General features: G+C 34.0%; 3 protein-coding genes across 26 annotated transcripts; all 3 read left to right on the plus strand.

Annotated features, from left to right (window-relative positions):
• Nucleotides 1-671: 671 nt before the first annotated feature.
• LOC103498201 (protein phosphatase 1 regulatory inhibitor subunit PPP1R8 homolog) lies at nucleotides 672-7,116 on the plus strand. 3 transcript variants are annotated; one of them, XM_017046879.2, is made up of 3 exons: nucleotides 672-870; nucleotides 1,248-1,944; nucleotides 6,032-7,116. In XM_017046879.2, the coding sequence occupies exons 2-3, from the start codon at nucleotides 1,469-1,471 to the stop codon at nucleotides 6,834-6,836; spliced, it is 1,281 nt and encodes a 426-aa protein (XP_016902368.2). In that variant the 5' UTR covers nucleotides 672-870; nucleotides 1,248-1,468; the 3' UTR covers nucleotides 6,837-7,116. The 3 variants fall into 3 exon arrangements, with proteins under 3 accessions (XP_016902368.2, XP_016902369.2, XP_016902370.2); XM_017046880.2 differs by having other exon boundaries at nucleotides 1,292-1,944; XM_017046881.2 differs by having other exon boundaries at nucleotides 1,343-1,944.
• Nucleotides 7,117-9,327: 2,211 nt separating this feature from the next.
• LOC103498200 (BTB/POZ domain-containing protein At5g47800-like) lies at nucleotides 9,328-16,920 on the plus strand. 15 transcript variants are annotated; one of them, XM_051079985.1, is made up of 7 exons: nucleotides 9,328-9,514; nucleotides 9,903-9,982; nucleotides 11,599-11,691; nucleotides 11,775-11,841; nucleotides 13,333-13,752; nucleotides 14,717-15,457; nucleotides 16,237-16,920. In XM_051079985.1, the coding sequence occupies exons 3-7, from the start codon at nucleotides 11,633-11,635 to the stop codon at nucleotides 16,663-16,665; spliced, it is 1,716 nt and encodes a 571-aa protein (XP_050935942.1). In that variant the 5' UTR covers nucleotides 9,328-9,514; nucleotides 9,903-9,982; nucleotides 11,599-11,632; the 3' UTR covers nucleotides 16,666-16,920. The 15 variants fall into 15 exon arrangements, with proteins under 15 accessions (XP_050935942.1, XP_050935932.1, XP_050935935.1 ...); XM_051079975.1 differs by having other exon boundaries at nucleotides 11,627-11,691; XM_051079978.1 differs by having other exon boundaries at nucleotides 9,329-9,514; nucleotides 11,530-11,691.
• A 3,171-nt stretch (nucleotides 16,921-20,091) lies between these two features.
• On the plus strand, nucleotides 20,092-24,490 carry LOC127144262 (regulatory-associated protein of TOR 1-like). 8 transcript variants are annotated; one of them, XM_051079964.1, is made up of 9 exons: nucleotides 20,092-20,311; nucleotides 20,495-20,577; nucleotides 20,670-20,708; nucleotides 20,785-20,843; nucleotides 22,270-22,352; nucleotides 22,432-22,590; nucleotides 22,671-22,787; nucleotides 22,919-23,061; nucleotides 24,231-24,490. In XM_051079964.1, exons 1-9 carry the CDS (start codon nucleotides 20,309-20,311, stop codon nucleotides 24,319-24,321), a joined length of 777 nt encoding a protein of 258 aa, XP_050935921.1. In that variant the 5' UTR covers nucleotides 20,092-20,308; the 3' UTR covers nucleotides 24,322-24,490. The 8 variants fall into 8 exon arrangements, with proteins under 8 accessions (XP_050935921.1, XP_050935922.1, XP_050935925.1 ...); XM_051079965.1 differs by having other exon boundaries at nucleotides 20,093-20,311; nucleotides 20,508-20,577; XM_051079968.1 differs by having other exon boundaries at nucleotides 20,094-20,311; nucleotides 20,495-20,590.
• Nucleotides 24,491-25,179: the final 689 nt, after the last annotated feature.

Consider the following 25,179-nt stretch of genomic DNA (forward strand, 5'->3'; position numbering starts at 1 on the left):
GGTATCTTTTTCAAATATTCTACATTTGAAAGTCTATTAATTTGAAAGATATCAACGTATGAATCCTATTGGTTGATTAAAGATTTGAAGCTTTTCAACAAATCATGGACAATTAAAGTGACAGTTACTTGAAAAACAAACATCCAATCTTGCAGTTAAGAAAAAAATCTATCAATTTTGAAACTCATTTTGGTTGACAAAGAGGTTTGTTTTAAACTATTTTTTGTTCTTTAATTATAATTTTTTTAATTCAATCATTGTTTTCACAATTAATTAAAAAATTAGTATTAAATTTTTTTCCTAACTTCTCTCTTTCATCACAAAGAAGGTCAACATCAAAAATGATATTTTGTTAATTTATGCTTTCAATTTTGGCCGAGCAAAATGGAGAAAGGTTTAAGATAAAGAAGTGATCGATTATGATAAATTATGAAAGTTGGTTGTTAATATTATCTCATGTGTGTTTACTTTTATGTTCATAAAAATCATATAGAACATTCATACTATACTATTTACACAAATTTAACTTTTTTATATACTAAAATAAAACGTGCAGTGCATGTGTTACTAAGTCCGTAAACAAGAGGAGAGAAACTCCGTAGCCCTTTTTAGATAGATGGGATTAAACTTGAAATTTAACCTTTAAAATAAAAAACAATTTATCTATTTATTTAAATCTAATTAACAAGAAGAGAGAGAGAGCATCATCCAGCATAAGGCGTCGATAAGGCGATATAAGGAAGAACGGCAGGCAACCGTCCGCCACTTGGACGGCCGGACATATCACGGAGCTCGACGCTCTCACTTTCCTCAATTCTCCTCTTCATACTTCTTCACCATTCAAAAAATCGCTAATCCTATCAGTCGCAGGTAATTTCTCTCTGTTCCATACAAACGCCCTTCATCTATCAATCAAATCGAATTCACCTTCATCACTGTTTTCTTCATTCCCATGTTGTCTCCCTCGTAATTTCTCTTTCATGTCCTCTCCCTTTCAAACATCATTTCTACTAACTTTCATCAATGTATTCTCAATTTAACATAATCATTCAGTTTCTACTCTCTCATCAATGTTTAAGTTCTCGTTCTTATGACCCTAGTTGCACAAATTCTTGCAACTCTAACTTTTCCCCTTCCTCGTTTTTAAATACCATTTGCCGGAATTTTTTTTTTGTTAGATCCGTGATTGTTATTCACTTGTCACTTTAGTGATGCGCACATTCCTGATTATTGTATGCTTATTGCAGTTGCGTGTTGTCTTCTGATGAAGTTACGCTTTGAGGTTCTGTAGGAAAAGAATTCAAGACTAGAGTTGATGATGGTTCATGTCTTCTTCTTTCAGTGAAATTTTGTGCTTTTATGTCTGTGGACCATTTGAAGTTCGTTGCTGAAGACCCATTGTGCTTCAATTGTAATAAACCTCAGTCTACTAGCATTTCTTTGATCTCAAAGTGACAGACATTAGAGAATGTATGGAAGAAGTGGCCTCGATAGATTTAAAAAGGCTCAGACCCTAGAACCATTCGCTGTAACTGTCAATTCTACTTCACACGACTCTACTCAATCTTCTACCAAAGAAGGCATTCAACCACTGGTTCCATATTCACAATCGAGATCTTCTCACTTTCAAACCATTAATCAACATCAATCCCATGATTCACAAAAGGTTATTGGTCCTGAGGCGGGGCCATTAGTGGGGCAGTCTCAGCAATTAACTCAGGTTGGAGGAAGTCAGTCCACTTGGCAGCCTCCTGACTGGGCAATTGAACCGCGCTCGGGAGTTTATTATCTTGAAGTCTTAAAGGATGGTGAGGTTATTGATCGAATTAATCTGGACAAGCGGAGACATATTTTTGGAAGACAATTCCATACTTGCGATTTTGTGCTTGATCACCAGTCTGTATCCCGCCAACATGCTGCTGTTATTCCTCATAAGAATGGAAGGTTGGATGTCAGTTTTCTTGCCAATCAAATCATCTTTTTGGTTTTGTTAAAATTTTTAACCCATAACTTGTTTTTTGAATTGTATTTCTGATCACAGGTTATTTATATATTAATTATTTTTCTCTACTATTTGATTCATTTTAAAATAGTTTTGATACTGTATGATGCTCATGTTCTCATCAATGCCAGATCTATAATTCTATATTATGGCAGTTATAGTTTGTGAGTTTTTTTTGAGTGAAGGTGATTAATAAATAGAGTGATTTTCTTTTCTTTTTCATTTTTGTTTGAAATGTGTGGGTGTAGCCTAGTAAGGAGATTACTCCAAGATTGTAGAAATGATAGAAAGAAATAATGTTGTCAATGAATTTCGAACTTTTGTGGTTTGATGATGATGCCCCAAGAAGCACATTGGAAGATAGGCATGATTGCTGAAAGGTGTAAAAATTTTCAGCAAAGAAGTCGATGAACACCAGAGAGCCAAGAGAGATGGGAGATCTGGTAATAAACTTCAACTGGGATGAAGACTCACACGAGAGAAGTTGCTATTGAAGAAAGAACCACGCATATTAAGAAAAGGAGTGAAATTAAAGGAGGATATCATAAAACAAAAGGAGAATGAACGGTCATATATGCAAGATTGGTAGTGTATGCCTCCTTTGAAGTGTTTAGATTTTGGTGAATAGGGACAAGATGGAGATGTTATCTTGTTTTTTTGTGATCAAAAGAGTGAGCAAGATAGAGTGGTTCCCTTCCACATCCACCACACGAGCACAACCAATATGGAAACTACAACTCAAATTTAGTAGATGCTTGCAACAAAAATTAAGGTCCCGACTTTGTTCAAATATAGGATGTAGGTTATGAAGAGGGTGAGCCAATCCATAATGAAAACATGTTACTACAATTCTTTCATCTATAGTCTCGTCCATGTTTAGAATTAAACAAAGCTGTTCAAGTATAACCCAATTTGCATAAAGAAGCCACTGTACTTTGGGAAAATGCAGCGAAAGCTATCTTGGCAGAAATTTGGTTTGAAAGGAATCAAAGAGTCTTTCATGATAAAACAATGGGATGTTTTGATTGTTTTGATATAGTACACAGAAATGCTTCTTCCTGGTGTACCTCTCAAAACTTTTTGGAAGCTAGACAATCCAAGACCTCAACTTAAATTGAAGAACTTTTAGATTTCCACCTTAATTCTGTTGCTTTTATTTTTCTTTGATTCCTTTTCTCCCCTTTATTATGGTTACTTCTTTTTGTACTAAACTCCTTACTAGTCATGAACTAGTAAAGATTCATTATCATGGCTTAGTATTGGGTTTATTTTCTCATTTTTGCTTTCGTTCTTTTCGATATGATGAAGTTGCTAAGGGGGTACCAACCTAGTTGAGATGTCCAGGTGCAGCTATTGATCCCTATTTCTTGTTTAGCTCATGTATAACTCTTTTGTACTAAGAGCTACTATCTCTTTTTTATCTATTAATGAAGAGATCCGTTTCTGTTTCAAAAAAAAAAAAAAAAAAAAAAAAAAAAAAAAGAAAACAAAACAAAACTGTTTGCAGTGTACACGCTTGGCTGGTTAAAGGTCAAGAGTCTCTATCTACTAAAATGTGAGAAAACCAATGGGCTTACTGAGCACAGATTGGGATAGTTAACAGACATGTTTCTTCTTTTGTGAGTTTCTATACAGAGCCCTTTGGAATTAGGTGACGTGCCTGACTTTATCTTAGTTGTTAGCCTCTTGTGCTTTTTTTTTTCTCCTTCCTTTCTTCCTTTTCAAGATGAGGGCTATTCCTGGTGATGGTAGATGTGAATAATCTATACTTTCTGTGATCAATTTTGGAGATGGCAAACATGAAGAGCCCTTTGAATGCTAAACCATTCACCTCCATTTAGTGGTACTAATTCGAACTTGTGGAATTGGACAAATTAGCATAAGCCATAAATGGGCAGTGGACATTCTTTTTCTTTACTATGAATAATGTGATTGCGATGGCTTGATGGTTTTAGGCTATACCAGTCAGTGAGTGTGAGTTGCTTTGCCTACTGAATCAATGGTGAGCTGTGGGTCTACTTTGTGCTCAATCGTTAAAAACGTTGTACTTTTTGGTGGAGCGCTGAGAATTTGGTTGAAAGGGGAGAAATGTGTGCAATGGTTGGATGATGGGATATTTTGTTCTAGAACAGGGTCCTTTTGCTTAATGCACTATTGAAAAATCTGCATGAGCAAGAACGTCAGCTGCAAGCCCAGGTTGAAGAAGGGCTCCAGACACTATATGAAAAATTTGCTGTCCTTTCATATTTGTAGTGGGTTGAATTCATTGCCTATTGGTATTGATTAATCTGGAACTCTTTTGTTGCTAAATTTGTGGAGTGAGTCTGTTTGGAAAGGAACTTTTTGCTGGAAGATGTAAGTAGCTTATGTCCATTGGACTCATGCAAGCTTTTCAAGTAGCATATCCCCTATTACGGGAATTTCACTTCTTTGAAGCAAGCGTTTGGTACCAAAGTCTGGCTGCTCTATTTTACAACTCGTCTATTAGGTGGCACTCAATTGCTGGCTGTTGGTGTTTCTTATTCCGTTCCTGTGTTCTGGATTAATAATTGGATTGTTTTAGTGTTATATGAATCATAATTATTGATTTGTTTAGCAAATGGGTTTTTCCCCTAATAATCCAATAGGGCCTTCCCCACTAATCTAGGAGTACCTACGTTTGCCTTCAGGCTTAGATTTGGAAGACATCAATGAATTTCGTAGTAAGCTCACTTAAAGGTTTGAACACGTGATCTCTAGATAGGTGTTAGAGTTACACTGTTACTCAGGAGCCGTGTGCTTTTCCTTAAGGGGCTGCCCTTTTCTTCCTGGTGGTTGGTGAGGTTTTTGCTTCTCTTTCCTTGTTTGTACGGTATATTATGTTGTGTCCTGACTTTTGGTACGGGGCCCCCCTCGTGGACGGAGAGATAGGAAGTAGCCTTCTGTTCTAGAGGTGTCCATGTTGATTGGGGCGTACATTCTCATATTTTGATCCCTTGTTCTTCACAAAGCTTTCTTTTCTGGGTCTCTCTGAATTTTGAGGGTTTTCTTGCTTCCCCCTATCGACCTCTTCATTTTCTTTGTTTTGGAAGGTTAAGATCTCAAAAGGGGAAAGTCCAGGTCTTACACAAGAAAGTTAATCAATACGAGTTTGTGCAGAAGACTAAGGGTGAACATGGAATATTAAAAAAAGACTTAAACCGACAAAAACATTGGTTGTCTCAGTTTTATTATTAATGGTTGTCGGTATTACGGAACCTTTCCAATCCAATGAACTCTGACTGCTGCAAGCTGATGGGTCAATTTGAGCCTAAAACTGGTGCTGACTAACTGATGTGCACCCTTTTACCAAAAGCATCCTCCTTATTAGTTAGGGGTGTGTATGATTGGCTAGTCAATTTGGTCCAAGTTCTTGGATACCTCTAGAGTTTCCCTGGGGCACAATAGGGGTTTCAGGATTCAGAGGAAGGAGGTTTTGCTCAATGTGCCGTTTTCGGTAGAAGGGCAAAATCCTCTTGCAGACTTGTTTGTTTGCCATTATTTCGGGATTTGGCTTGAGAGGAATTATATAATACTCAGAGAGAAATTACGGAATACTTGAGAGGAGGCGATAGGTCCAAAGGGGAGTTGTAGGAGGTTTTAGGTTTAATGCTATGGTCTAGGCATTATTGGTTAGGTCTTTTTAACTACTAAGACTTTACATTTTTTTACTAGTGTATCCTTTTGTATTTTGTTGGAGTCCTTTTGTTGTGTTGTATTTTTGTATGCTCTTGTATATATTTTATTTTTCTCAAAGAAAGCTTGGTATCCTATGATAAAATTCCGTTTCTTCTCATGGAATACAAAGATTACCTCTAGGGTCACCAGTTAAATGCTTTGAGAATTACTTCTGCATGTTAGGAATGGATTTCTTGACCTGTTTAGAAAATGATGTAGCAGCCATGGGGTTTTGTTTTTTCTTTATAATTTATTTATGCCTCGCTCAATTTTCAGCATCTAGAGATACTTTTGATGACCATGCGAATTCACAAGCATTAGTTGATTTTGCAGCATATATGTAATTGATTTGGGATCTGCTCATGGAACATTTGTGGCTAATGAGCGGTTAACTAAAGACTCTCCAGTTGAGCTAGAAGCAGGACAGTCCTTACGGTTTGCTGCATCAACAAGAACTTATATCTTGAGAAAGAATGATGCAGCATTATTTCCTCGTCCGCCATTGCCCACCGAGGTTGATTTACCACCACCTCCTGATCCTTCTGATGAGGAGGCTGTTGTTTCTTATAATACACTACTTAATCGCTATGGTCTTACCAAATCTGGCCTACCTTCATCATCTGAAGACAGCAGTCCAGCAAGTGCAAAAGAAGATACACGACATGGAAGGCCTACCAAAAAGCTTAGGAAGATGAGAGTGGCTTTCAGGGATCAACTTGGAGGGGAGCTGGTTGAAGTTGTGGGATTTTCAGATGGTGCTGATGTAGGGACAGAACCTGGTCCAATAGGTGTTAAAGAAGGAAGTCTAGTTGGGAAATATGAATCTCTGGTGCAGACTACCATAATACCAAAAGGCAAGGAGCCGTCTTCTTTAAGGGGAGAGAACATTTCTCCAAAAGGTGTGACTGGTAAATTACAAGAAATCTTGAATAGGGTAAAAAATCCATCAAAAACCGGAGTTTATGATGACCTTTACGGAGAATCATTTTCAGGAAATGTGGGTTCATCATGGGCATATTCCTCGGCTGGTTCTGCTAATAGATTGTCTTCCCCTCCTAAAGATTTGATCACTCGGAAACTTGAGGACAATAACAGGACAAATACTAATGACAGTGATGATGACTTGTTTGGTAACTGATCAAAATGAGCAGAATGATCGTGAAAGTTTGTGTAGTTTCTTATTGTGACAAAATGGTTGGAGTTCAAAACTGCAGCAATTATCTGAAGATGAATGATTTTTTTTCTTTTTTTAAATGTAACTGGAGACTTTGTTTTAGTCCATCAGGAATTCTTCTTTTTGTAGTTGCACGACCTACTAAGGGGCACATGTAAGCTTGATTATGAATATTTAAGATTCTCTCCTCCTAAGTGTATACTGTAGAAAATTGAGGAAATGGGAAAGAATTTGGTTAGGGAAATGTTATGCCTGTTGCATTACTTTCATTGTAATTGTTATAGGCACATCAAATCAGACGGGTGCTAGTCGCCTGCATGATTACAGGTTTGTTTTGTTAGGAACAACCCCTTCCCCCCAATAGCTGAACTGAATGTTCTTTTTGCTCTGAGTCTGTCTATTGTTTTGTAAGGTTCTGTTTGAGTGAACTTTTTGAATGATGGATTTCTGAAAACTATTCTTTAGAGCAGAAAAGAGATTCCAACACCATTGTTAAGTATTACTCCTATATTATTCCTTATACGTGTAAATGCTCTTAAGTATATACTGCGTAGGTATAGTGGTGAAAAACTTTTCAAGTAATAATAATATGTGGATTTGGCTTTAGACAGAATGACAAGATTTGCAGGCTACAAAAGATATCTAGCAGGAGATCATGGGTAGCTTATTCAAGCTTTTTTGGGCTGAAAGTTCTTTTTGAGGATTCGATCAAAGATGCTTTCGGCACTCAATTATGGCAACAGGTAATTCTCAATGTCTTGGGGCTTTACGAGGTTATATCAATGGTAGAAGTTTACTGTCATAAATGTGAGGAGGAGTCCTTTATTTGAGGACACTGTTTATGAGCAAAGGAGGAAAAAGTAGTTAAAGTTTAGAAAAACAGTGAGATGTCTAGGCAAGTGGGTGCCACTGGAAGACAGAATTCCTTTTGGATGCTTTTTCTGAGTCTTTGTATTATCCCATCATAATCAGAGTGAAGTTTGACTATTCCCATTTTGTATATGTTTAATTCCATTCCATCATGCTTCTTGTATAACTGTCTAACCCACCTTCCTAATGTCCCATCTCCCCTTTGTACCAAAAAGCTCAAGTTCCAAGTTATAGCTTAATTTATATTTAGATGCATTTCCATGGTGGCTTTTTATTTCATTCATGAATCTTTTACTGCTGCAACTGCCTAATGTGTTTTTATTCCCTTCGGTACAATAAGTGGGGAGTAGGGATTTAAACCTTTGACTCCAATGAAAGGAGTGCACATCAAATATGGTGAGCGATGCTCACTTTGACAACTATTTAGATGTATGTTTTTGGTGGATTTTTTTTATTTGATTCATGAATGCCGTTACAACTATACAACACATTTCCTTTTAATATAATAAGTGGGGAGTAGCTAGCTGACTTTGGCAACTATTTAACAACTATTTTTAGGTTAAATTTTTTTATGAAGGATTAAAAATTGTCTTGAAAGATATCCAAATGGAAACAATTGAAAAGTGATGTTTAATGTTTACAAAGAAAGCATATGATGTAGAGATACTGCTCTAGAATATTAATTGTAATGACACTAGTGTGGCTGGAGAGATTAGGGACAGAGAGCAATGATAAGAAAAATCTCTTCTTCAATAATAATTCAGAAAAGTCTCGTTAATATTAAGAAACTGTAAAATTGATTATGGGGCAATGATGTAAAGGAATATGATATTGATGATTGTGATGATCATATTAGGAGGGTGATGTTGATTATGAGCATCATCATGGCCTGCAGTCATCATGATGGGATTGAAGAGGGATGGGTGTGTGGGTTCCATTTCTTCTTTCACTTAGTTACATAATTACGTTATTAAATTACTTCAAGATGATTTATAGTATAGGTTATGTGACTAATATGATCTATTCTATAGATTGTACAACCATGTCCACGAGTTTTCTTAGTGTAGGTATGAAGGGGAAGGTAGAAACAAACAAAAATTGGGGTAGAACATTCCCATCGGAGTTTGATGTAACAAAGGGTAGAGGAGTAGACACGTGGCCAACATGAAGGAAAGGAAAGAGAATAGAATATAAGAAGAAGAAGAAAGAAGAATGTAGGTGGATATTGTATTAGTGGGGGAAAGCATGATGAAGAAAGGCACAGTGTGGGGATCTCTCTCTTCAGTTTTTTTCACTTAATTGGAGCACTGTCCAAAAAGTCTTCCTTTCCCCACTTGCCCTTTTCATGCCTTTTGTTAACTCAATCATACACACCTCCATTTTCCCACTACTTTTCTCTTCCCATTTTGCTACCTGCCTACTAGTCCTTATATATACATCAAAGTAATATCCAACTTCCCTCCACGAATCTCTACTATGATATGAAGTTGTCTACTTTAAACGTAAATCCCTGTAACTTTATTTTTGAAATCATATAATTAACCTCATACTAAAAAGATGTTTAGTCCATTGACTTCTTAAGTTGATGTTAAAGTACTCAACTTGACTAACATCAACCAGAATCGCTAGTTAAAATGAAGTGCTCCATCTTCTCCTTTTTTTCTTCACCTCCCTCAAATGTTTCCTAAATCCAAACTAAACAACTCTACCTTTAAACATAAACCACCTAACTCCAACGTATCAACTTTAGACTTTAGAACTTGACTTTGGAGGTATTGTCTATGATATTTCCATTATGTAGTCATAATAATATGGGAGGACACTGCTCCTCTTTGTTGCATTTCTCTCTGTCTTCCTTTTCTTTTTTATTCAAGCAGATTATCATAACGTACGTGGTTTTGATGCATTGCCATGTTGACTAATACCAACCAACCACGACACTCTTTTTCTCTGTTAAATACATTCATATTTTCCGTTTGGTTGATGATTTTGATACTGCGACTCACAACTTGTGTAGGCTGTATTCATTTATTTTCCATCTCTATGAAACTCCAATTCATTCTTCCTCATATATATCAACCTAATTTCCACTTTGGGATCTCTTGTAGGATCAGTTTCTCTTTGTTTTATATTTGATTTAGTTGCTGTGTGTGTTTCCAGCTGAGTCAACTATGCATTATGGATGAACTTTGCAGCATTTTCCAAATCACAAACCTCTTCTTCTAAAGCTTTCTGTCATGGTATGCTCTCTTTCACTTTCTTCTATCTGTTTTGCTATCAAAGAAATAGATAAATGTCCAGGCCAAATGGAAATCCTATCCGGCTTGGATTTCTCAATTATATAGTTCTTTTATCGGAAAACTTACTGTTATATAGTTAATTTAACAGAAAACTTACTGTTTCCCAGTTAGATAATTTTCAGTGTGAAAAAGAAATAAAGAAAACTCCTAAATTCTTTAAAATTCGGAATTAAAACACCATTTTTCCCCGAAAAAAATGCATGGATTTGGATTTTATGACAAATTTTTTATCTCCTCCATAGATTTGGATTTCATCTTGCGTCATGAAAACTCTAAGACTTCATGCGTCTCAAATTACCCACAAACTTTGAGAATGCTGGTAGACAAGATTCCCATGTTTGGTCTTGATTCAATTGATAAGGTTTTACAGTTTACTTTGAAAGAAAGCTGCAAATAATTGAAGAAGAAGCCAGTGCCACGGGGGCTTTTATTTGTATGTGATGACTAAGTAGGGGTGTTTTAGTGACCTCAAAATATATATGCTTTTGTTTTTCTGTCTTCTATACGTACCCCATATATGCCTGTCATCGAACCCACAGCACTTCCCTGCCTAATTCTCCTCTACTAAAAACATTATTCTCATTTTCAATAATCATCCCTAAGTTTTACTTTTTTTTTTCACTTGTGTTTGGCCTCCTAAGTAGGGGTTAAATAACTAAATTCCAATAGTATTTCAACCGTATTCACGATAGACACATTCAAAGTCTGTACAATTATAAAAAAAACTCCATTTCTTTTGTGCAAATTTATTAAAAGATTTCATCTTATGGTTATGTATCCAAACATAGACTTTCTATGTTTGAAATACTTCATAACTTAATTGAGTATCCATTCTTTGAAATACTTAATTGAGTATCCTAAAGAATAATATGTTTGGTATTGAGGTGATACCAATTTTCATTTCCCATCATCATACATCTATTTTCCTGATCATGCTTTATTCACATGAAATATTTAATTATATTATTTGACTAATATATAATAGTGAAAAGTGTATATGCACGCAAAAGAGACAATACAATAATAATGAAGTAGGGCTATAAACCTCTAGTACATAAATTTTTCGAACCACACATATTTTTAAAACCTTATGTTGGAGATATTATTAAGACTATGTCATTAAATTTATTATACTTAATGTTTCCGATGATTGATGATATAAAATTAATTTAACTTTATTCATATATATATATAATTTAAGTTTTTGGAACTAAGATGATATCAAAATAGAGAATAAAAGAGATCATTTCTTCAACGTCAAACTTAATTAAATTTAGATATATAATTAAATTTACCTTCCTACATGAACATAAGCTTGTGTGTCAATAAATAATTAGAGTTAATTTGGAAAATTAAATGGACATGTTATTAGTTTTTCACATATTTCAAAGATATACATCAATAATCATATATATTACTCAAATCAAAACATGAATGGGAATGTGGGTGGTATGCAGCAAATTGAAGTTATTTTCTTTTTAATTTAGGTGATCTCTTCTCATTTTTGGAACTAAGAAACGTAATTATGTATAATTAAATGGAAGGGGTGTTGGTAGAGAAGCTACCATTTCAACTTGGTTTCAGGCAGTCATGAAGTTTATGAAATTAGGAACAAGGCCAGACACCTTCCACACTCAAGAAGCCACCAGGTTAAACTATTTCTTCATTTTTTTTTTATAATTTCTTTTTTAAATTTAGTTTAAAATTTTTAAAAACAAAATTTTCATTGCAGGACTGTCATTTCAGAAACACCCAGTGACCTTAGTATCAAAATAAACATCACTTATCTCATTCACAAGGTTTGTTCATTAGTTGATTTTCATCGGTCCAAAGAAATGAGTTTTTAGAAACTAGTTTTATTTTAGGGATTTCACTAAAAATTCAAATATTCCTTAAAAAAAGAAGATAAAAACAAGATCATTATCAAGGTAGGCATTGCAGCAAATTCTATTGGACAATTCTACCCTTGTACAGAAAATAATTTGAATATTTTCTACCGTTTCGAAAGAACAATTCTGTCACTTGAAAGCCAAATGAATTACAGTGAAAAATGAGGGTATTCATGGATCGGGTTAAGTGGATTGAAGTACGTTTTAAATCCAATTCAATGGTTTGGGATATTAATTAGTTTCTTCCACCATCCAAACAACATTTATTAAATAATGAATCCAACACAACCTAATCTAACTATGAAACATGTCGAGTTCGTTGGGTTATTCAAATTATTCTTTTAAAAAAAAATTAAAATTTAATTTACACCGTATACAACAATTTTGAAAAAAAAAAAAGCACACAAGCCCATAACATGAAATAACAAAAATACTCTGCGATTAATCAATCATATACAGATGAAAAAATGATTTTGTATCCAGTCTAAACGACTATATACCTGGTCTAAACTATCTTGTACCCAGATCACTAAATGATCTATTAGTGATATTGATCTATGTGTCTATCTAGACTAGACAACTAACTATTTAGATATTGATACACGATCAGTTAAATCTTATATTAAAAATGTTTAAATTTTTGGACCAAGAAGAAAAAAAAGAAAAAGAGTGAAGAAAAGAAGGAAGAAATTTTAGAAGATGAAATGAACAAATTGCAAAAAAGAAATGAAAATATGAGGAAGGAGAATAATAATACGAATAAATTAATAATATGAAAAAAGAAAATAAATTATAAAGAAGAAGAAAAGACAAAAAAAAATTGTCCCGTAATCAAAATCTAATATGGACAAATATGAAATTTATGAAAAAGTAATTGGACCATTTTCTTAAATTGTTATGAGAAAGGGTAAATATTTAGTATTTTGTTATATTTACCTGTATTTATTAAATTTTTATTTAATTATTTTCACATATAATAAGTTAAAATTGACAATCATTTTTAATTTTATATCATGAAAATTTATTTTTAATAGCGTTAGAAATTTTAACTATTAAAAGAATAAATGATTTAAAATAAAATTAGATAAGAAGAATTATAATAGATGAGAAACCTATTAAAAATATTTTAAAAGATATAAAAAATTTTAAATTCTATATACATAGAATATAAAATTTGGTTATATTTTAAGTTATATATATATATATATATATATTTAAAAATGTTAGCATGATAATCGGGTGTGCAAGGAAAGATACTATTTTAGGAGAATCCATCTAACAAACTCAACTCACAAAAAAGTTGTCATTTATTTTGAATCTTGGACTCCATCCAACCCAAATCATACGAGTCAACGGTTTTGTTTGGTTTTTGTTGAGTTTAACTGTGGTGAGTTTTGGTAGCTGCAGTTCCCTGTGGTACCAAAGTGTGGTCTTTTACAGAGACTTTGCTCTAACCATAGCAGCAGTAAGAATAATGGTGATGAGAAAATTAGAATAGAGCTGCATGAGATTCCAGGTGGAGAAGATGGTTTCGAGCTTTGTGCAAAGTTTTGCTATGGAATCACCATTAATCTCAGTGCCCATAACTTTGTGTCTGCTTTCTGTGCTGCTAACTTTCTTGGAATGTATGAATCAACGGATGAAGGGAATTTCGTTTCCAAGCTCGAATCTTTCTTTATTTCTTGCATCCTTTGTGGTTGGAAGGACTCCATTCTCGCTCTTTGTTCTTCAGTTGGGGTTTCTGAATGGTGCCATAATCTTGGTATCACTTCAAAATGCATTGATTCAATCGTCCACAATATCCTCACTCCTCCTCCTAAGGTTCTCATCTTATCCAATCACTTTCCCCTCTTACTTTTTCTCAACACTAAAAAATTTTCCAGTAAAATTTGAAATTCAATCATTAGTTTTACGACATTCTAAGTTTATTAGTCTTCGGGTTTCTTTTGGTTACCATTTGGTTTTTAAAAATCAAATTTTTGTTTGGTTTTTTGAAAACATTGGTAAAGGTAGATAACAAGGTAAATAAGTGTAGAAGTAGAAAGGATGTTTATAATTGGCTTAATTTTAAAAAACTACAATATGAACAACAAGACTTTGGTAAGCATTTGGTTTTGATTTTGGATTTTTTTTATGATTTTCTTTAGGTAGTTTGCCTATTTCTATAGGTTTTTAAAAGCTATTTTTTAGATTTTAAAATTTGACTTGGGTTTTTGAAAACATTGGTAGAAAGTAAATAACAAACCAAAAAATTATTCAAAGATGGAACGAGTACTTATTGACTTAATTTAAAAAAAACTAAAAAAGAAAAAACTATGTTATCAAATTTAGTTTTTATACTTTTAACATCTCTAACAATTTAGTCCACTTTCAAAAAAATTTAATCGAAATTAAATGTCAAGTAACAATCTTAGTCTTCATAATTTTTAATGAATTGGATTTTCAGTTAGTTTATCCATTTATATGTATTAGAAGTTTCATTATATTAAGTCTTGAAATATACTTTTCAAAATAAAAACTATTTTGTTACAAAATTGTGAAGTCCAAGAGTCAAATTGCTGCTTATTAAAGCTCGGTTAATGAATTGTTACAAACTGTGTATATGCATGTTTTAATCTTCAAAGAACCATTTCTTTTGAGAAACCTTGAAAGAATCACTTGGGACGACACACATCCTTTTACATTGATCTAGACAACAAACTCAAAAGTAATTTTTCATTTAAAAAGAAAAGTTCATCACGTGATAAACTCGCATACATTTCTGGACTTATTAACATTGTTGCAGGTCACATGGTCCTACACATACACCAGACCGGGCTACAACAAGAAAAACCACCGTTCAGTTCCAAAAGATTGGTGGACAGAGGATATAGCCGATCTCGACATCAATCTATTCCGCTGTATAGTGCTAGCAATTTCATCAACTTGCATACTACCTCCACCACTGATTGGCGAAGCCTTGCATGTGTACACATGCCGATGGCTTTCAGACGTCCGAGGCAGATCTACGTCGGATAACGTGGAGAAGAATCGACAAATCATCGAAACCATAATCGGCTTGATTCCACCAGATAGAGAATCAGTATCAGTAAGTTTCTCACTTAGAGTCCTCCACCTTGCAAATGTGTTGGGAGCATCTCAAGTTACAAAGGCAGAGATTATAAGAAGATGCAGCTTATTGCTTGAAGAGGCAACTGTGAAAGACTTACTTTTTTCTAATTCTATGTCTAAAGATGATGATAATGGGCAATGTTTGGAATTGGATGATGATGTTGATTTGGTTGTGGGTGTTTTAGAGAGTTATTTGATGATGTGGAGAAGGAATAATTCAGATGATGATGTGGAAAATGAACAGCATTTGAGATCTATAAGAAAAGTTGGGAAGCTTATTGATTGTTATCTTCAAGTGGTTGCTAGGGACCGAAAAATGTGTGTTGCTAAGATGATCTGTGTAGCTGAAGCTTTGCCTGACCATGCTCGCCCAACCCATGATCATATTTACAAGGCTATCAACATCTTTCTCAAGGTACAACTATTATTATATCCTTCCATTTTGTTAACAAAAAGGATCCTATACTAGGGTTACATTTGGCTAACTTTGGGATTTACAAAAAGTTATATTAGATTGTAAATTTGGCTTCTATGATTTGGAATAAGTTAGAGTTTAGTCTATGATATTTGATAAATCTATATATATATATAAATAGTTCATACGGTACCCATTTGCAAGAAGATTTTATCAAACCATAAGATGTAGAAATATTTATAAACCATATAATTAAGACTTTTTTGATGAGATTTTGTTAACAACATGGATTAAATTATACGTTTCAAAATTATAGGGATTAAATTATAACTTTCTCTTGGAGACAAAGGACCATGTTTGTAATTGATTCCCTCGATTATTAGATGATAAAAATTATTTAAACTCACATGTTTGATAATTATTAAAAAACAGTCATGTTGTGAAAATCTCATCAAATAACTTTTAGTAATTATGCCTGAGACGTACCTAATAGCATGGTAGAACATAAAATTTGAAAGATAAATGATTATTAAACAGAAAGCTTTTTCTTTTTCCTTTTTATTACCATTAAACGCAGTATATTCAAATATTAGAGATTTATTTCCATGTATATGCTTCTCACCACTAAGTACACGTCTTTTTTATTGTTATAATGTTGATATAACGTTAAATTTGTATCTAACTCACAAATTAAACAGTCAAAACATCGAGAAGCAGTGAGATTTAAGAATAGTTTAGAAATGTGATATTTGCTATTGATACTGGTTGTGGGAAAGCAGGAGCATCCAGATATAAGCAAAGCGGAGAAGAAGCGATTATGTCGAGTTCTAAACTGCCAGAAACTGACACCGGAACTACGAAGCCATGCCGTGAAAAACGAGCGGCTGCCACTGAGAACAGTGGTGCAAGTTTTGTTCTTTGAGCAAGAGATGAAAGGTTCCAAGACAAGTAGGCAAGGAGTAGTAGAAGGCACAGAAGAAGATCAGTTGCAAGATGAGATGAGATGTGAACAAAAACAGAGGCCAGGGAGTGGTGATCTGATGAGACCTCAGACACAACAAAAGCTGAGGAGATCAGAAAGCACAAGATCAAAGCCCAGTGGAAAAGAAAGCCACAAAATGAAGGCAAGTGAGTTGATAAAGAAATCCATTGTTGAATCAAGAAGGAAGTTTGTTGTTCATAAAGGAGAAGAAAGAGGAAGAAGTTAAAGGGAAGAAGAACGGAGATTGTTACTAATTGAAAGAAGAGAAACACAGATCGGAATCCACTTATTATAAGGCTTCATAGCTTGTATACTAAATCCAATCAATTCCACACTTTATTGTTTTTTTTTTTAAATTTTCATGAGTTGGGTGTTGGCATAAGATCGTGTTATGATGAATAAGATTGGTTTGCATAGGCCCAAAAATGTTGGCTAACCGGTGCTAATAAAGATATTCGAGATATTTATTTAGATTCTTCAAGGTAAAACTATCCAAACTTGAAAGTGTCGATCAAATTCAGCTATTTTTTAAGAAGAGTTTTTTCAAAAAAAATTTGAGGAAGGGGAGAAAAGTGATCCTTTTGATTTTTTTTTTTTTGGGTCAAAAACCGAAAATAATAAGAACATTTTAGAATACAGTGTGATTGCTATAACATGTATGAAGTATGAATAGAAATACAGTGTACGTCGGATTCAATAGACAAAGGGAGTAACATCCTAATGCTCAATTTTAATTTTGAACTGACCATTTAATAAGCAGTTTTAACAATATTTTTTCCAATATGCGTGTTGCTAATGAGCCTATCTTTATAGGGATTTCAAGAACATGAAATACTTGTTATGAAAACTGTTCGTGATATTTATGAAATGTCGTTACATACCCGTTTGCAGGAGTGGACAACCCTTCGTCTATACACTATTCTAATCGTAATAAATTTGTTTCAAAATTTAGTTAATGCCGGACAATAAAAGTTGATTCGACTAATAAATAATTATATTAACAGTGAAGTAAGAAAATAAGTGAAATTATACTTGTTATGAATATGTCAACTCACTATTATTTAGTACACAAAACCTTAACGGGTTTTACCATTCAATCTAATGTTTGTCCTTAACGTCAAATTTGCCAAACATATTCCATTGACAAACCAAATATATATCACATACATCCATAACATATTGCGCACCTACTTTATAAAAATTTAGTTCTAAACAAAAGTAATTTACATTTTTTTCTTCCAAAAGCATTCAATTAAATAAATACGTTTGATGGAAAAATCAAACACCAAACCTCGAAGTTAGTAATACAAATACTATAGTTAGTTGAGTTATGTTCAAACCTTTTTGTAGAAATTCAAATACTGATCGAATATCAATCAATATAGAGATTAAGAGTATGTTTGGATTTCATTTTCAAGTGATAAAATTAAAAAAAAAAACAAGTTGTTTTGAAAAACCTTCATGTCTTTGGTAACCACCTAAAATAGATTTTAAAAAACAAGTTTATTAAATAATGTGGTTTAGGATATAAACATTTAAAGCCAATTTTCTGAAAAATAAATTTTGAGTGTTTAATAGTTAATCTTCCTAATTTGTATGAAACACTTGGACCACCACCTTAAGTTATCTTCCCCAACCAACCTTCTACAAGCATCTTCACTGATTATAATCGACCAACGTCTCCGACTAATTGTCACTAGTGAACCTCCACCACCATTTTTCTCAAAATCATCAATAACCAAACTTTCTCTAGGATTTGTCTCAAAGTGCTTCTGACCATCATCCGGACTTCAGGTGATCATTTTCTAGCGGCCTTTGTAAAACAACTAGCGACCACCATTGACCGTTGTCGGTGAATCTCTTGTCACTTTTTTTACTACTGTTTGTTGTCGATCACTAACAATTAACTTCCATCTATTATTTTTTGACAACTGTTGTTGGCCAATCTCCAACATCTTTTTTTTACAACCATTGCCAACCAACTTCAAAAGAAAATTTTTCAATGTCTCCCACCACTACTAGAAAAAGAGGCTTTCTTGACGGTTGCTTTTTTTTTCTTGACGATTTTTGGTAAAAACGTCAAGAAAGGGGTGGTTTAATAGGAAAACCGTCAAGAATTTTGATGAAAAGGCGGAGGGTAGGCAATTTTTAGAATTCTTGACAGTTTTAAACCGTCAAGAAATATGAACTTTTTTTTTATTGTTAGAAACTGTCAAGGATTATCTTCTAAATTCTTGACGTTTTCAAAACGCCAAGAATTTTTATAAAATCGACATTCTTGACGTTTTTCAAACGTCAAATAATATGTAATTATACTTGACATTTTGAAAACGTCAAAAAATACCGATTAAAATCTTGACGTTTTAAAACGTCAAGACTTTTAATGAAAAGGCGGAGAGTAGACATTTTAAAATTTCTTGACATTTTTAAAACGTCAAGTAAGAGGATTTTCCTTGACGTTTCAGAAACATCAAGAATTACTAAATAATTGAAAAAATAAAAAAATAATTTCTTTTTTTTTTTTTAAAAAAACCTAATTTCTTTTAACTTTTTAAATAAAAAAGTAATTTCATTTTTTATAAAAAAACTAAACCCCCAATTTTCCCTCCCGTGCCCCTCACTCCCATCTCTCTCACAAAGACCCACGCCCCCGCATTGTGCCGAACTGCTAAAAACCCCTTCGACGATAACCCCTCCGGCGAAGAACCCCTTCGCTAAAGAACGTTGTCGACCCACGACTCCTCTATTGAATAACGTCGAAGAACTTGAAGAACCACGATGCCTCCGTCGAAGAACTCAAAGAACGCCGTCGACCCACGACCCTTGCGCCAAAGAACGTCGAAAATGCCTCTACCAAAGAACCCCTCCGTCGAATATTCACTGCCGAATCCGTTGATTCTTCACAACCGTGTGCGCCGCCACAGTCCCACCTGAAAAGCTTACCCAACGTCGCCGGATTCTGGTAATTTATCCTATATATATTATAGGTTGTGCATTTGAGTTTTAATTCGACATGTTTGTAGTATATTAGCGATTGGGCTATATTATTAGATTATGCTGACACTTACCCCGACATCATCCATCCCTTTCTTCACCTTTTCCTTACTTAAATCTATTTCATTACTCCACAAAATTATTCTCAAACCATAACCTAATTAACACTTAAAACTTTGGATCTATAATTGTATTTATCGTTCAACTTTAGAGGTATTTGTTTTGCAAAATGTCCTCTAAATAATAAAAAGTGTTACATTTGAAATTATGAAAGAAACTAATTAGATTTGTGCAGTTTGTGGAATTGATCAGTGTTTAGTGTATTAGCTTGGAAGATGAGGCTCAAAAGTCAATTGTAGCTTCATTGTTTATGACTTATATGGAATTAGAAAAGTGTAGTAGGTTAGGACAAATCACTAGAACAAATCTGGCCTTTAATGTCGGTTGGAAAAAATGAAAAAAGAGCTCTAATGTCGTTTTTGAAAATGCGGATGTTTAATGTCGGTTTTAAGCCGACATTAAAGCTGGAGCTTTAATGTCGGTTTAAAACCGACATTAAACATCCGTGTTTTGAAAAGCGACATTAAAGCTCCTTTTTAATTTTAATTTTAATTTTTTATTTTATAAAAAATGACTTTCTCTCTCTTACTTTACTCTTTCTCAATCACCCACACGATTTCATCCTTCCAATTTCTTCTTCACTCCTCATTCTCATCTAACAATCTTCCCTTTCTTCTCCGAAGAGTCGCTGGCACCACCACCACCATCGTCCCTCGTGCCCAGCTCGTGCCCGCCACCACCGCCGTCACTCCTCACTTTCTTCAAACACTGATGTTGCTTTGGGGTTTTTTGCTTTGGGGTTGTCGACGAAAAGAATGGTAAGTTTGAATTGGGAATTTTGCTTACTCTTTCATCACTGTATGTTGCTTTGTGTAAACTTAATTCTTTTGAAAGACTAATTTTCAGTTTCATGGGGTTTGCGGATACTGATTTATCACCAACATTTTCTTTTTTCTCAAAATGTGAAGCTGTGAGCATCAAACATGTTTGTTAATTTTCAGATTCTTGTTGCAGATCCGTTTTCTATGGCACCCCAAAAAGCACTTGAAAGTATTGGAAAAACATTGAGTGTACAGTATGAGAGGTGGCAACCCAGGGTGGAGACCATTATGCCCAGAACTTTGTCTGATTTACTGTATTGCTAGTCTATATCCTAACTTGATGATGTGTATGCAGGCCCGTTATAAAGTTCAGCTGGATCCCACTGTGGAAGAGGTAAAAAAGCTTTGTAGTACATGTCGCAAGTATGCAAAGACTGAACGGGTTCTCTTCCATTATGTTTAAATATTAGTGTTGATCCACCTGATGTAATTAAGATTTCACCTTGTGCCAGAATGGAGTGCTGGATAGGTAGATATTTTACACCATTAGTACTCTTTTTCTTGAACTTTTGCTTTTATTTGAGTTTTATGTGATTATCGTATTTCACTAAGGGTGCATTTGGCTGGGGGATTTTGGAGGGGGGAATGGGCACGGGCATTTGAAGCCTGTGTTTTTTTTCATGGTTTTGTTTTACTTTCCTGGGAAAATCATTTTCCAATGCATCCATAATGAAGTTGAAGTTGGATTTTCTTTTACCTTATAAAATGGTGGGTTTTAGAAAATTCCTTCCTTTTCAGTTACTCTTTTTCTTTGTCACTGATTTTTTAATCGATTACTTTCTTCTTCTTCAACTTTTGCTTCTTCTCGTCCTCCATGCTGCTGGCTTTTCTTGCCATCACTCTTCTTCCTTCTTCTTTGCCTTCACCTTTTCAAGGCCTTCTAGGGCTTCTTTTCTTTTTTCTACAAAAAAAACGTCTGATGCAATCATTAAATCTATTTGTTTTTGTTTTATTTATTTTGAAGAATTTGAATGAGTTAAGTTTTAGATGTGATTTGATGACAAAACCTGGGCTTTATCTATTTCAAATGTCCTTCCTCATTTTCCTAACCAAAATCTCCAAATCTCCAAATCCAAATCCTTCCCCACTATTTTCTCACTGCTTGGATAAAATCACAGCCCCTGATGTAAATGCTTTTGCCAAGAACATGGGAAAGACAGCTATTACGTGGAAGTTAAATTTCTGATAACTACTTGCACAAATTAAAAAAAGAATCACAACTTTTCTATATGTAAATTGGAGATTTATTCCTAGAAAATTGGATACCATTGCCATTTAACCAAACACTATTTCCTTATATCCCAGGTATCATATTCCCCAACATTCTTAATTCCCTGGCATTTATAAAACCTTAAATCAAACGACCCCTAATTTTTTCATCTTAATGATTTTCTGTTTAACAAACCAATTACCATATGCCATTCAAATTGCAATGATTGGAAATACTATCGTAGACGAATGTGGGTTGGATCCTATAAATTATTAAGTCCAATCTGGTTATGTTTTTTTCCGTACTCCTAAGGAATAAGGATGTTCATTACTTGTTTTCATCGCATTTGTTCTCTGGAATTTTTATGAGGTGTATCTTTTATACACCAAGTATTAAACATAAACACTGATGTTTTCGGCTCTTTTATTTCTCATTTTTACTATTGGTCTTAGGTCTACCTTTGCACTATCTTCCTGTGGTTGCTGTTTTTGTGTTTTTTTCCATATCATTGCATTTTCATTGAATTATTGCAATGCATTTGATTACCTAGAGAGGAAAGGATTCAAATTGTCTGATAGGAATTAGGATTTCACATTTCAGTTCTGGTTCCAGTTAAACATATGCACTTTATCTTCTTTAAAGTTGTCTTTTAGGTCTGTTAATTCTTTTTTTAATCTTGTTGCAGATCCGTTTTCTATGGCACCCCAAAAAGCACTTGAAAGTATTGGAAAAACATTAAGTGTACAGTATGAGAGGTGGCAACCCAGGGTGGAGACCATTATGCCCAGAACTTTGTCTGATTTACTGTATTGCTAGTCTATATCCTAACTTGATGATGTGTATGCAGGCCCGTTATAAAGTTCAGCTGGATCCCACTGTGGAAGAGGTAAAAAAGCTTTGTAGTACATGTCGCAAGTATGCAAAGACTGAACGGGTTCTCTTCCATTATAACGGACATGGTGTTCCAAAGCCAACAGCTAGTGGTGAAATTTGGCTTTTTAACAAGGTCTATATATTCATATATTATAGTTTTTTTTTTTGTTAATGTCTGTTATTGTCTTATTCTCACGATTTTTCATGGTGCAGAGTTATACCCAGTATATCCCCTTACCTATTAGTGATCTGGATTCATGGTTGAAGACACCTTCCATTTACGTGTTCGACTGTTCTGCTGCTGGGATGATAGTCAATGCCTTCACTGAGGTACTTACTGTCTTTGTATTTATTTTATCTGTACTAATTTATCATCATCAGGAGTGATATTTTTCATTTTCTTTTCATAAGATTCATGATGTTCATACTCTTAATTACATCAATATCATTCTTTTTTATAGCTTCACGATCCCTCTGGATTAACGAGGGACTGCATTTTGCTTGCAGCATGTGAATCACATGAAACTCTTCCCCAAAGAGCTGAATTTCCTGCAGATGTTTTTACCTCTTGCCTTACAACACCAATCAAGATGGCCTTGAGATGGTGAACTTATTCTCATTCATTTATCTTGAACAATGCCACTTTATATTCTGAAGTGTCTGAATCTTAGATATTAACTGGTTTCATTACTTTGTTTATGAAACACAGAAAAAATTCTTTTATGACCTACATTGTTGAATTCTTGAAGATTAGGTCTAATTTATAAATTCGAGAACTGTTAGTTTAGTTTTTCAACTGCCTGACCTATGTAGACTAGGGTAGGCTTTTCTCGAAATTGATATAACTGCATATATAAATCTTCAATGGAAAATAGCTAAAGGTTCAATATACCTATGAAAGAAATTCGAATTATTTGTTGTCAAATTCAAATGTATAAAAGTTGAAGTGTTCTCAAGAACTCAATGGTTATTCATTTATGTTACTACATTGTATTGTTGTTGATACTACCTGAGTTCTATGAAAATTCGGTCAATGGTTGATGTTGTTATTCGTCCTGGGAGCTCTTACTCTTTATTGGTTTAGTCTTGTCATCATTTATCGATAGGGAAATGATTGATATCATGGTTCTCTTGTCTTTGATTGGGGAGTATGAGTTTAGACCGCAGAGGAGGGGCTTTTGTCCCTGGGGCCTTGACCTTTCTAAGGGCTTTTGTTGTTGCTCTTCTTTTCATTGCTTGTTGAACCTTTCTCCGTCAAGCGACTATGTTTTCTTCTTCTTTATAGAAGGTGAGAATCTTAAGTACTTTATCTAACCATTTTGAGAGAGGAAGGTTTTGCTGCTCTTTATAAAGGGATTGTTCCTGGCCTTATGCTTGTAAGCTGTTAGATTTTAGTTTAATTTTCTTTTAACTGTTTGCTGTGTAGATCTTATTGCATTAGTTTAATTGGTCTTGTTAGGCATCTCATCTCCCATTTTTTGTACTTTGGCCCTGTTAATAATATCTTCTGTTACCTGTAAAAATTTATCTGTATTTGTGTGTCAGTGTGAGAAACACATATATTAGTTAGTTTTAAAATTTCATGTCTTCCATTCATTATACTGCAATTTTGTTTAATCAAACATGGGCATTACTCTAAAGTTTAACCGAGATTCACCATTATCCCAAACTGAACTACTGTTCATTTGTCCTTTTCTCTCTTTGATGCTGTGAACTGTGGTGTGGTTTTTATAGTCATTTTTCTTAGCTGATTCTTGAGTGACTTGGTTTCAGGTTATTCGAGCTCGGTTGCTACAGTTCAGGAAGAGGAATGTCAAGCCCTTGCTGCATTTGGTGCCTGTTTCCAATATTAATAATTGTTTGAAGAAGCATTTTCGAGACCTTTAAAATGTCGTGATCTTTGAATTTATATAATTCTGTTTGGTTGCAGTTAATTTTACAAGCGTGTTTTCATTGTTGGTGGAATCAGACTTGAATAATATGGGATTTATGTGCTTTAAGATATGAATGGGATTTATTGTTGCTTTAAGATATGAATGGGATTTATGTGCAAGTGCTAATAGCATTTTCATTGTTGGTGGAATCAGACTTGAATAATATGGTTTCCTACGTAATGTGACTTGTAGTTTCAAGTTTGTAGTTAATTTCACTTGTTGGATTCAATGTTGGTTTATAAAAAATGGACAATAATACAACAATTAAATAAATATAAATTTCTAAAAATGGACAAAAACAAGCCTTTGATGTCGGTTTTAAACTGACATTATTGGCCTCTTTAATGTCGGTTTTAAACCGACATTAAAGCCAAACCGACATTAAAGGGCTTCAATAACACTATCAAAGATGTCGGTTGAAAACCGACATTAAAGGCCTTTAATGTCGTTTTTAAACCGACATTAAAGAGGCCTTTAATGTCGTTTTTAAACCGACATTAAAGCCCAACCGACATTAAAGGCCTTTAATAACGCTCGCAAAGATGTCGGTTGCCAAGTGACATTAAAGGCCTTTAATGTCGGTTTTAAACCGACATTAAAGGCCAAAATTCTTGTAGTTAATGAACTATGGTATAGACCAAATATCATTTTGGAGATCTTGTGTGGATATAATAGATCTTGTATGGATATAATAGATTTTGTGTGGATATAATAGACTTGGGGGATAAATGAACTATGGTATAGACCAAAGATATAACGTTTGACATTTTAAATATATTAATCTTCTT

The sequence above is a fragment of the Cucumis melo genome, chromosome 12, assembly GCF_025177605.1.
Source record: "Cucumis melo cultivar AY chromosome 12, USDA_Cmelo_AY_1.0, whole genome shotgun sequence".
NCBI lineage: Eukaryota > Viridiplantae > Streptophyta > Magnoliopsida > Cucurbitales > Cucurbitaceae > Cucumis > Cucumis melo.

What these genes read in the sequence shown, in the direction of transcription:
- LOC103498201 (XM_017046879.2), top strand. Translation starts at nt 1,469, where the DNA reads ATGTATGGAAGAAGTGGCCTCGATAGATTTAAAAAGGCTCAGACCCTA. An exon ending in ATTCCTCATAAGAATGGAAG is followed by an intron (nt 1,945 to 6,031) that starts GTTGGATGTCAG and finishes TTGATTTTGCAG; the next exon opens with CATATATGTAATTGATTTGG.
- LOC103498200 (XM_051079975.1), top strand. An exon ending in CACACTCAAGAAGCCACCAG is followed by an intron (nt 11,692 to 11,774) that starts GTTAAACTATTT and finishes TTTTCATTGCAG; the next exon opens with GACTGTCATTTCAGAAACAC. An exon ending in TCCTCACTCCTCCTCCTAAG is followed by an intron (nt 13,753 to 14,716) that starts GTTCTCATCTTA and finishes ACATTGTTGCAG; the next exon opens with GTCACATGGTCCTACACATA.
- LOC127144262 (XM_051079964.1), top strand. An exon ending in ATGAGAGGTGGCAACCCAGG is followed by an intron (nt 22,353 to 22,431) that starts GTGGAGACCATT and finishes ATGTGTATGCAG; the next exon opens with GCCCGTTATAAAGTTCAGCT. An exon ending in AAATTTGGCTTTTTAACAAG is followed by an intron (nt 22,591 to 22,670) that starts GTCTATATATTC and finishes TTCATGGTGCAG; the next exon opens with AGTTATACCCAGTATATCCC.